Source organism: Quercus robur, chromosome 2, assembly GCF_932294415.1.
Source record: "Quercus robur chromosome 2, dhQueRobu3.1, whole genome shotgun sequence".
Taxonomy (NCBI): Eukaryota; Viridiplantae; Streptophyta; class Magnoliopsida; order Fagales; family Fagaceae; genus Quercus; species Quercus robur.
In genome coordinates this window covers 74,324,395-74,337,395 of record NC_065535.1, presented here as the reverse complement: position 1 = coordinate 74,337,395, position 13,001 = coordinate 74,324,395, and the positions used below count along the sequence as shown (strand labels likewise).

The 13,001-nt window shown below is 36.2% G+C and overlaps 1 protein-coding gene across 1 annotated transcript; it reads right to left on the bottom strand.

Moving 5' to 3' along the window:
• Positions 1-11,310: 11,310 nt before the first annotated feature.
• Positions 11,311-12,084, bottom strand: LOC126703172 (uncharacterized). Its single transcript, XM_050402104.1, has one exon. It carries the CDS (start codon positions 12,082-12,084, stop codon positions 11,311-11,313), a length of 774 nt encoding a protein of 257 aa, XP_050258061.1.
• Between the last annotated feature and the right edge of the window lie 917 nt (positions 12,085-13,001).

Sequence of the window (13,001 nt, the reverse complement as noted above, 5' to 3'; positions counted from 1 at the left end):
TTTAACAGTAGGGCCTTGAATGCCTTGTTTTGTGGGGTGGCCAATGAGGAATTCAAGAAAATATCATCCTCGGAAGTTGCCAAGGAAGCATGAACCATTCTTGAGACCACCTATGAAAGTACCAATGCAGTAAAGACTATGAAACTTCAAAGACTCACTAGTAGTTTTGAAGAAATAAGGATGGAGGAGGATGAAACCTTTGATGAGTTCTATGCTAAACTCATGGATATTGTGAATTCTGCCTTCAACCTTGGAGAATCTATAGCAGAATCCAAAATTGTGAGGAAAATCCTTAGGTCCTTACCTGAAAGATTCCGTGCCAAAATCATTGCCATTGAAGAAGTAAAGGATATTGATCAACTTCCTTTAACTGAGCTTGTAGGGAACCTTCAAACCTATGAGATGGGATTAGGTTTAATGGAAAAATGTGGAAAGAGTAGAAACTTGGCTCTTAAGGGTATAAAGGAAGAGATTAAAGACTCTGAAAATGAAGATGAAAGTGAAGATGAAGATGAAGATGGTGATGAGGATAAGGATCTAACCTTCATAACTGATGAGATTATCAAACTTCTTCAATTTAGGAAAAAGGATGACAGCAAACCTCCTAAGAAATCTAAATCCTCAAGGAAGGGCAAGAATGAGAAACCCCTCATCCAATTCTATAAGTGCAAAGGTTTTGGTTATATGAGGATGGAGTGCCTAAACTACCTTATGAAGGAAAAGACCAAGGAGTCAAAAGATAAAGGGTTGGTTGCTATTTGGAGTGATACTAAGAATGATTTTTCTGATGAGTATGTGGATGAATGTAGTCATGTTATGACCTTTGTTGTCTCAACCGATAAGATGATTGTGGAGAGTGCTAGTGACAGTGAGGATTTTTCTGATGATGAAGTACCCAAGAAGATGACCCTTCAAGAAGCCTATGATAAGCTATACACTGAATTTATAAAACCTGAAAAGACTTCTCATCTTTGTAGAAAAGAGGTTAATGAGGTAAAAACTAAAAAAACTGATCTATTAGTCAAACTAGTTGAGACTACAAGGTTAGTTGAGACTCTTGTTATGGAGAACGCCTCATTAGAAGAGAAGATCAAGAATCTTAAGGTAGAACTCAGTCAATCTAGAACTCAAATAGAAAGGATGTCTAGTGCAAAGTTTGATGAGGTATTGAGTGCCCAGAAGCCTAGTTCTAATAAGACTGGCTTAGGATATGTTGTTTCCTCCGGCCCCTCCTCTTCCATGGCTTCTGGATCAAAGACTGTCTTTATGCTCCAATCTGAGAAAGGTGATAAAGATATGAAATCTAAAACTGATTTGGCTAATTCTAAATCCTTTGTTAGACATCATGTTTGCCACCATTGTGGTGTTTTTGGACACATTCGTTCTAATTGCTTTAAGTTGTATCCTCAAAAGCAATTGTTCAAACGCTCACAGGGTTCCTCTCAAGGACCTACACCTTTGTTTGGAGAGTTATTAAAAGTTTTGAGCTTTTTAACTCAATTTCAGGAGAATTATAATTCTTTTTTGTCATTTAGTAGACATACTAGGACAAGTGCATTCTCATCTTCACGGACAAAGACTCATGCTATGTGGGTGAGAAAGGAGCCTAAGACTTAATTGTCTTTTCTGTTTGTCCTCTGCTTTAATTCTTTCAATCTAAAGTAGGACTCTCTTTGCTTGATTTCTTGTCTGCTTTTGAAATCATGCTTTCATGCATCTGCACCCTTCTATCATGCCTTCATGCATATGCATCATTCTTTCATGCTTTCATGATGTTTGTCTATTTTTATTTGGTTGTTTAGTCTTTATTTTGTTTGTTTTTCAAAATAAAAATGAAAAATCAGAAAAATACAAAAACAATGTGTGTTTGTGTACATTGGTAGTACTTGTGTATCTTGGATAGCCATTGAAACAAAGTTTTCTAAATTTTGTATTTTTTGTAGCTTAGATAAGCATCTCTATGCACAACTAAACAAGTGAGCTTTATAGCTCATGTTTGTGATGAGTAAGATTAAGTCATCTCTTGTACTTAACACTCGTATCACTTTTTTTTATGGGAAGGACTAGAAAATCCTAAGAGAAAGGTACAAATAACCATCTCCCACTGTTGCCTGCCAATCATAAAATGACATTTGTATGCTTCGACATAGCAAAAGTGGAATGTCAAATGCTTAACATAATTGGGTATTTCTTTTCTCTCTTTATATGCTCATGCATGATTTGCATAAAAGAAAAAATATGCAAAGAAAAAATAAAAAGCAAAAAGATCAAAATGCTTTAAATATGATTGCAAGCGTGTATTCTAGGAGATATGGGAGTTATAAGATGTACCTCGAAGGTGATAGTCCCCATAAAAAATTTATGATTGTGTGTGAGTTAAAGTGATTTTCTCATATCTCAAATCGTCATAACATGTATACACTTATGCAATCTTGTGATATTTTTCACACACAACATGCAATATTCTTTGCTACTCTTGATACATGTGTAGGTACAATGTGATTTGGTCATCACAAGGTTTACATGTGTTAATGTATGTTCACTAAACTGTCTTGACTTATTTTTGAAATATAAAATTGGTTAAACTTGTTTAGTGTGTGTATGTTTGTGTATTTTTGGGATCTATGTGCTTAAAATTGTTATTGAGAGATGATTTTGAGAACTTAAAATGTTGATTGGATCCTTGGTTGAGTTGCATGCTTGATTGCATTCATATCTATGTTTTTTCCTACTTGAAAAACTGTTTTTAAACAATCTTGACAACTTCTAGACACTTGGCTATCTATCGAGTTTTTCAACTTTCTCTTATCACAATCTCGATAGCTTCTCGACAACTAGATGGATCGATCGAGATTTCTTCTGGATCCTTGATAGCCTCTTGACAGCTGGTGGATCAATCGAGATCCTCTTGCATGCATTGTTTTTCGTATGTTTTACATCTTCTTTTTTTTTTTTTTTATCTTGTCATCCATAGCATCTTGCTTCATTACATTCATGCATTTATATGGATTTCTTGTGCCCCCTTGATCATCCTTAATCATCTTTATGTCTCTCGGGTGAAGCTTTCTAGCTTCTTATACCCTTTGTCAATCATGACAAAAAGGGAGAGAAAATGTGGAGAAAATGTGGTTTCTTTTTAAGATTCTACATGTTAGGGAGAGAAATACACGCCTTTGTAAGGGGGAGTTGTATTTCATCTTGTTAGGGGGAGTGTTTACCTCCTTCTTCTTGTACACCGGTCTTGGATCATTATTGACATACATTGTACTTATCTTTTTTATATGTTGATGTATGTTTCTTTCACCTACCCTTACATGTGTTGTTTCTTTTCTCTCTTTATGCACATGCCTCTTATTACTTGTATACAATCTATTATTTCTGTTTCACACAATGATGCTTTGATGAGTTTTGTTTAAAGTGTTTCAGAAATACAGGTTATCAAAGTCTACTTGCCATAAACTCTTACCTTGCAAAGTTTTTCAAGAATTTGTGTTAGGATAGATTTTATTGTATTCAACAAGTGAATATGAGTTAAGTGTTTTATGACTTCTCTCATATTTCATTTGTTTGTTGTGGTTTTGTCACAGATTGCCAAAGGGGGAATTTGTTAAGAACATATTTTGTATAATTGGCTAATCCTTTGACAAAACGCACTTTACTTGTATTTAGGTAGATCTAGGATGTGTTTAATACTTCAAGACACATGTTGTTCAAGTCTAGTATTAAAGCCATGAAGATTAGACCAAGAAACAAGTGAAGAAAAGCTGTTCAGTAAAGCTGGACAGATAGCTCGACACTTGCGGATAGATAGCTCGAAAGATAGCTATCTATCGAGGTTTAATGAGGCTCGACAAATACTATCTATCGAGAATTACGAAATTCAGATTTCCAGATCTGATTTTCGGCCCATGCTAACATGTATGTGTAGGGTTTCTTTTCTTACAACCCTAGACATGTATAAGGCTTATTTTAGAGGCCGTCACATAAGAGAATACAAGGAGAACATATTCAAAAATGTGACCGATGCTTTATTCTCTCTGAAAGAAGCTACTATGTCTTTGCGCCTTAGGGTTTTGTAATCAAGTGCTTCTTGATCTTCATTGTTGATGAAGTGAAGAACTTTGCAGCCAACATCTTCTTCAAGTTGGTGTGTTAGTCACGTACTAGGAGCCGTGCATCATTGGTTAATCACGTACTGGGATCCGTGCAAAAAGGATGGCGTTCATATATTGAAGAGTTCAGAGGTTCTGAAGCGGCAGAAGATTTCTACTGCAAGTTTATCTACAGGGATTGTAAAGTCTAGGGACAAAGGTTTTGTACTAGATCTGAAATTTCTCTTTACTATTGTGGATTTTTTTTCGGGAAGGTTTCCTCCCCAGATTTTTTACTATGAAACTAGTTTGTTTCATTGGTTTTCCTAGGTCATCATATCTTGTCTTTTTTTTTTCTTTTTCCGCTGCATGATTTTGACATGATATTGATGTTAGTATGTTTTAACAAGGTTTATTCATAATAAATCTAATTAACAACTTAGGTTTAAAACTTGTTAATTCTATCAACCGGGGTCTAAATTTCCCAACAAGTATCATAGTTTAAAGTTCTGCCAAATGGTGCTTTCTTTGAGAATAAAAGAGGATTTTCTTAAAGTTTTCCTAACCTATATAGGGTTCTAGTTGCCTAAGCAGCTAGCGAAAGTCGATGCCTGCCCTTGTGGTTAGGCGTGGGGTTTCCTTGTTTTTCTGTCTCGCGTTAGGGATCAAGGAATGTCTGTTAGTGATTAGCATGAGTATCATGGAGTCACTATCCGAGGAGTGGAAGAAGTTTTTGCTTTCAGAGCATGAGGGCAACTAGTACCTAGTTAAGGAAGGTGATATCGAAGCGGAAAATTTCTTGGCAGCCTGTTCTTTTACCAGTCAAGTGCTAAATATGGAGGCTATTGCACATACATTCAAACTATTGTGGTGTACTCAAAAGGGGTTTGAAGTAAGAGACATGGGAAACCATAGGGTTTTATTCGAGTTTAAGGATTTTGGGGATGTAGACTGTGTACTGAAAGGAGAACCCTGGTCAATCGACAAACATCTAGTGGCCCTAAAACAAGTCTTGAAGCAGACTAATGTAAGAAACCTGAACTTTGATAGGATTGGCTTTTGGGTACAAGTCCACAATTTGCCTATTGGTAGATTTTCTATGGCAGTGGCTAAGGAGGTTGCGTCAGTGGCTGATGAATGTAAAAGATTAGGTGCCTCTTTTAGAGCTTGTAGTTTTAATCATGTTTGATAGGAAGGAAATAGATTAGCTCATGCCTTAGCTAGATGAGCAGTTGTAGCTACAGACACAAATGTGTGGGTAGAATCTTTACCTAGTGATTTGGATGATGTTTTCCAATCGGATTTAGTTTAATAAAATTCACTTACTTCTTTCTCAAAAAAAGAAGATGAGGATTTTCTTTATTTAACCTTTCAAGTCACCAAATTTTATATTTATATCAAACTATTATTTGATTACCATAGCTAATGGGATAGATGCATTTATTCCATGTGTTAATTATCTATAGATTATGCATTAAGTATTTACTCAAAAGAAATTTACATGGTTATTTTATAAAATTCATATAAGAAATTTAATTTATTTGGATACTTATTACTAAAAAAAAAAAGTCTTGGAATATGAAATTCTTTCTTGTATTTAGTTGTTTTGGCAACAATTGAAACAATGTGAAAATATCATTTTGGTCCCTCTATTTTGGGGTCACTATCAATTTGGTCCATGGTTCATATATTTTGGTAGTATTCAATTTGATCATTGTTATATTTATTTTTTTGGCTCCTTACAATTAGGCGAAAGCACCCATGCGTTTTTCTTTCTTTTAGTAGGAAAAATTCGAATTGACCCTTACTTGATAACAAAAGGCTTCACCAATTGAGCTAATGGTACTCAATTCACAACTCCTTTCATTTTCTTTTTTTCTTTTTTGATTTGAGATAGAATTTTATTCTAACCTAATCTATGTGTATGTATATAAAACTCCCTCTTAGAAACTTGAACCCTAACCCTTACTCGCAACACCCCACAAACACTTATACTAATCAAGTGACCATCATGCCAAGGGTAGGTGGTGGTAATTCATAACTCCTTTCAATGGCATGTAATAGATTACTTTGTGCTACGTAACTAAAAAGAGTATTAATACGGTAAATACATTTATTTATATATTTATTTTTTATATACGGTTCTAAAAAAAGCTATTTATATAAAATGACTTTTTATAGTTACATTTTTAAAGATTTATATAAGAAAAAAGTCTTTTGAAATATGGAATTCAAGCTCGAATCTAGTTGTTTCAATAATTATTGAAACAAAATCCAACAAAAGACAAGCAAATTTAATAACATTCAATCAAGAATCTTAAAATAAAAAGTTGTGTGCTAGAGTAATGAAAATAATTAAAATACCGTCAATTCAGTCAAGCAATATATTTATATTCTCAGTTATATTAATATTAACAATTTGCATTTCTTTTTTCATTTCTAATGAAATGTAATATAATTGAAATTATTTCCCAAATATTTTAACTTATAATAACTTAATAAGTATTATACTTGGATCATAAAATATTTCTTACAAAATATTTTAAAATATACTACGTCATTGTGTGGTACAGAAGAAAATTCATTATGTTTTCATTGCATGCATCCTTTCCCTCACATGAGAGTTGTGGAGTTCACCCTCATGTGAGGGAAATGATGCATGTAATGGAAACAGGATATACAACCTCCGGGTACATGTACATCTGCTAGCTATTGCTTCTCTCTAGGGGTGGTGCTACTCTTTGTTCGGGGGGTTCAAATTAATGAACCCCCTGACTTCAAAACAAAAAAAAAAAACTATATATATTTAATATTTTTTTTGTTAGTTTAATACATTAATTTTTTCTTAAAAATATTTTTGCACGCAATAACTTAAATCTTATACGTCATTATTACAAGTATTTCTAACTCTAAAGTAAGACTAAGTGTTTGCGAATTGTAAGTGTCACTCTTTATTATAAATTTTTATTATATGTGTATGAGTGTGTCTAATATTGATTGTGTGCATTACTTTTTTTTTATAATGTCATTTGTGTGAATAATGATGTGTAAGTGGATGTTTGTGTGTACAATATAAATATAATATAACTTTATATAATTTAATAATTAGAAAATGGAGAGGATTTGTTACATGAGTGTGTATAGTTATTATGTTATAATAACTTTTTGTCATAAAGTTAGAAAAATTCAAGAAACAAATTGCAAAGTTAGTGATTATTCAAGCATTTTATTGGTTAACACGTAGTGAATTATTTTATGTATGAATAAGTGTGGTTGTGTATGTCAATAATTAATAGAGAGCCAATGAGAGTTGAGTTTAGTCATTTAGTTTAAAATATTTTTATAAAAACAATGACAAATATATAATATTAACTGCATAAAAATAAAAATTTAGACAAACTTAACAAAATAAAATGGTCATAGCTACCCATATTGGCAATAAATACTCATAATGAACTATCATGTAACAATTCAAAATTTGAAAACTTGTAGAAGGAAATTGTAAAAATTCATGTTTTTTTTTTTTGGTCTATAACTCGATATATTCAAGTTCTCTTTTTATTAAAATTTTTTTTAATTTAAATATCTTAATGACCCCCCTATACAAAATTTCTGAAACTGCCACTACTTCAAAAAAAAAAAAAAAAAAAAAAAAAAAAAAAAGAAGCTAGTTATTTCTTAATGCGAGAAGAATAAATTTCTTGGTGTCTGAAACACCAGTATTAAACCATTTGTAATTAATGACATTTAGGGGTTGTTTGGGTTTTTTTTTTTTTTTTTTTTTTTTTTGGTCATCACTCGTCACTCCTCACTCAATTTTCGTCACTCATCGCTCATCACTTTTATTTTTTTTTGAGAAGCCAACCTGGAAGTCCAGGAAGGAACTTTGTTAGACAAACAAAATTAAGGAACATCAAAAGCAACCAGGGGGACAATGTCTCTAGATATGTCTTCTAACCAAACCATAAAATCTTCCCCCTCTTTTGCTTTCTTTGCCAAAGCATCGGCAACCTTATTACAAGAACAATTAACAAAACAAAAATCACACCAATTCAATTGAGAAGACGAATGGTAGATATCATCAATGATATGACCGAAAGAAGAATGTTCAGCCGTTCCAGACTTGATAGCATTGATAACCCCAGCAGCATCACCTTCGAATACCACCTCGTGAAGACTCAATTCCAAAGCAAAAATAACTGCCCTGCGGCATGCAAGGATTTCGACCTCAACTACTATTTGTGGGAGGGAAATACGCATTAAAAGAGCACCAATGATAGCACCTCGCCAGTCTCGTATCACCACGCCAATACTTGCAGAATTTCTGCTTTGGAAAATTGCACCATCAAAGTTAGCTTTATACTGATTTGACTCAGGAGGGCGCCACTAAATTGAAGTCGGTAGCTGGGTAGAAATTGGATTCGAATCTTGGGCATTGAGGAAGTCCTATAAGAGGCCACTAGCTTTTTGTACAATCTGATTCAGGGGAATGGATTGGAGGCCCAACCAAAGGCAATTATGCTTGTTCCACAAAAGCCAAGAAATGATTATAAAAACTTCTACTCTAAGATCATCAGATACCTGCAAAAAATGAGCAAACAGATTAGAAAAATCCCCTAGGGGGATTGCAATTGAGCTTCGGGCCAAGCTTAGTTGGCTCCACACATTCTCCAGTGCCTCACATCCCCACATAGCATGGAGAATATCTTCGGGTAGGGCATTACATACCATGCATCTGTTAGTATCAGCTATAAGGCAACGGAACAAGTTGACCATGGTGGGCAGAGCCTCATTGCAAGCATGCCATGCAAAATGCTTCATCTTGGAAGAGATCCGTAGCATCCATAAGCCTCTCCAAAATGACTTATGGGGGTTAGGATTTGAGCTACTAGTGTTGTTGGCTGAAGCATCACAAGCCAGCCAGCAACTTATAGACATTTCGGGCAGTCAACAGTCCAGAAGGAGTTTTGGACCATATCAGACGATCACTAGGGAGTCTGAAACTCAGTGGGATACTCAAAATGATTTTAGCCTCAGGCAGTAGGAAATTTTGGTGAACTAAATCAGCTTTCCAAGCACATGAAGTTGAATCAATGAGGCTACTGACCTTGACATCGGGTGGAATATTGGGGAGAGGAGAGATGACCGTTATATAGCATTGGTCAGGAAGCCATTTGTCTTCCTTTATACTAACAGAGGCACCATTCCCTATTCGCCAAACCATGCCCTTTTAACCACGTCTTTAACACTACAAATACTCTTCCACGCATAAGACCCCATTCACCTCGGGTGCTTCTAGAATTGAGCAATTCAGAAAAAATCTAGCTTTGAAAATCTTCTGGCATAGAGAATCTGGATTATTAATCATTCCCCATACTTGCTTGGCCAAAAGAGCTTGGTTGAACTTCTCAATCTCCTTAAACCCCATACCTCCCACCTCCTTTGCTTCACAAAGCCTTTCCCATTTCACCCAATGAACTTTTCTTGCCTCACCATTGTAACCCCACCAAAATTTTCAAATCATGATCTCAATTTCTTTTATCAAACCCTTGGAAAGTTTGAAACAACTCATGGAGTAAGTTGGGATCGCTTGGATTATTGATTTAATGAGCACCTCTCTATCAGCCTGAGAAAGGAGTTTTTCCTTCCACCCCTGCAATTTCTTCCAAATCCTTTCTTTAATATAGACAAAGCTATGTTTTTTTACTCTCCCAACAAAAGCTGGAAGGCCCAAATATTTTTCATATTGTCTAATGAATGGGACACCCAATAGCACTTTAATACTAGCCTGGATATCATGATGGGTGTTAGCACTGAAAAATATGTTAGTTTTGTCTCTATTTATTTTCTGTCTCGACCCCTTCTCTTAAATAGATAATATATCAAGAATTACCTGACATTTGGATTCTTTTGCTCGGCAGAAGAGAACACTATCATCCTCAAAGAACAAGTGAGACACCTGAGGACCATTTTTACAAATTGAGACACCCCTAAGAAACCCATCTGCTTCGACTTTGTGGATCAATCCTTGAAGCCCCATAGCACATATCAGGAAGAGATAAAGGGAGAGTGGATCACCTTGCCTTAGGCCTCTGCTAGGAATGATGTGACCAACTGGGACCCCATTAATGATGGTTGAAAAAGAGACAGTTTTGATGCAAGACATGATGCTATTCACAAATTTCCTGGAGAAACCCAAATGCAACGTTGCTTTTTCCAAAAAAACCCATTCCACCCGATCATAGGCCTTACTCATGTCAAGCTTTAAGGCCATGAAACCCAACTTCCCTTGGGTTTTTCTTTTAAGATTGTGCAATGTCTTAAAATCCACCAAGATGTTATCAATTATGAGACAACCTAATAAAAAAGCACTCTGAGAATCTGAGACAATATATGGTAAGATACATTTCAGCCGGTTAACCAAAACTTTTGCAATAAGTTTGTAGACCACATTACAGAGACTGATTGGTCTAAAGTCTAAAACTTTTTTTGGACCTTTAATTTTTGGTATGAGAGCTATGAAAGTAGAGTTGAAATTAGCAGGAACATGACCATTATTAAGTGCATTTAGGACAACTTTAGTAACATCCCTACCAACAATGTGCCAAAAAGTTTTATAGAAAATGGGTGACATACCATCGGGTCCGGGGGCAGTGAGAGGAGCCATTTGGTTGAGAGCTTTAAAGACTTCCTCACCTGTGAAATTCTTATCCAATTCTAAATTCACTTCTGCAGTAATAGTGGGTGTCATGCCAACCAAAACCTCATCAAAACCCGTGGGATTTGATGTAGAGAAAATATTTAGGAAATACTCTTCCACCATTCTGCCTACTCGGTCTTCATCTTCTACCCACAGCCTAGATTCATCCTCCAAACCCATAATTAAATTATGCTTGTTCCTTTGGTTTGCACGGCACTGGAAGTACCTAGTGTTTTAGTCTCCATCCTTCAGCCAATCTGCATGTGCTCTTTGCTTCCACATGGTCTCTTCCTTGGATTTTAGCACCTCAATTTCTTTCCTTAGCTTGTAAATACGGTCAGGTGCAGTAACATATAACCCAGCCTCCTCCACCCCACTAAGCTATCTTAACTTCTTTGCAAGTGTGTTCCGTACTAGCCCAAATGTTTCCCGGTTCCAGGTTCTCAAATTCTCTTAGCACTTGTCTAACTTTGTTGTCAACACTACCTCCGGAGAAGATGTAGAAACCTCGTCCCATGACTATCTCACCACATCTTCACATGAGTTATCTTTCAACCACATTGCTTCGAATCGAAACGGTTTACCTTTACAATAAAACCTTTGTTGTTCCGAATCTAAAATAAGAAGAATGGCCTTATGATCCGAATGAAACACATCCAGATGGTGAATCCAGGTAATAGGAAAATGAAGTATCCAATCCATTGTAGCTATCCCACAATCTAGACAAATCCACACATTTTGATCCCCTGGTCTCCTATTGCACCATGTGAAGGGAAAACCATTAAAACCACAAAAGTCCAAGGCATCTCTAAAGCCTTGCATCTGACTCTCGAGACGATCCAACCAACCTTGCTTTTCCTCCAACCAAATAATTTCATTGAAATCCCCCATGCAAACCCACGGTAGGGATAAACGTTGACTCAAATCCCTTAGTAAAGACCAGGAATGTTCTCGGTTGGCAGTTTCAAGGTCACCATAGAAACCCGTAAAATGCCAGGCATCATCCATTCCAAAGTCTATATTAGCGTCAATGTGACAATTAGAAGAAGTGAGCACAACCAAATTAATGTTTTCTCTCCATAACAAAGCTAGACCACCACCCTGATTCACCCTAGGAACAACAAAAAAATTCACAGACTTCAACTTCCGGCATATTCTTTCAATAGTAATTTTTTCCACTTTGGTTTCCATCAAAAACACGATTTTGGGATCTTTTTTGCTAATCAAAGCAACCAACTCTTCTTCTATTTGTGGGTTCTCAAGCCCACGACAGTTCCAGCTTAGACAACTCATTGGACCTAATGGTGCTGGACCCCAACAACCACCTGATTATTTTCCTTATTCTCTGACCCCCCTACATTCCTATGCAACGTTTTCACCATGCTAGTATCTGCCAAGTCTAGAGGAGGACGTCATTCAACTTGTTCAGACATTTCAACAAAGGAGTTGTCACTGCCTGCTTCATGTGCCAATTTTTTCCATTTTCTTGTCTCACTCGAAATGACTTCACTATTGGTGATATCAACTAGATTCGGCTTTATTGTAGTAAAAGAGTAAATACCCTTAGGAATAGACTTATTAGACTTGTCCACAAGTGCTGAAACCTGTTGCTTAGAGATGTCACACTTCACAGCCAACCTATCATCGACCCCACCTACATCATCATTCTTCAAATTGCAAATATCCTCCATGAAATGGTCCCCCCCCCCCCCCCTTCCATCAACACCTTAGTTTGATCAACATCGTATTAGGGGCTTGGTGTTGAGGCTGGGCTAGTGTGTTTTGGCATAGCTGGACCTTTCCTCCACATTGTATCTCCATGACATCTTCCTGAAACCACTTCTGCCTAATGGGTTCTGCCCGAAGCCACTATCCATACTATTGATTCTCTTTTTTCAATTTTCCCTTTCCTTGAAGCCAAAGATCACAATCCCTTTCGCTATGATTAACTTGACCACACCAATAGCAAAGTTTGGAAGGCACTCAAACTTGAGGAGAGCCCATCCAATATGCTCACCCTCCAACCAAAGCTTGCAGCAACGTGGAAGGGGTTTAGTGATATCAAGGGACACACAGATCCACAAAAACTCACACCCTTGGCCATCATCCTCAGGATCAGCCACTTGCACAATTTTACCTATCGTATTACCCACTACCTCGCCAATTTCCTGAGTCATACTCTTTTCTAGGATGTTGTGAAGTTGCACCCA

Coding starts and splice junctions, on each gene's coding strand:
- LOC126703172 (XM_050402104.1), bottom strand. CDS start 12,084: ATGAGTTGTCTAAGCTGGAACTGTCGTGGGCTTGAGAACCCACAAATA.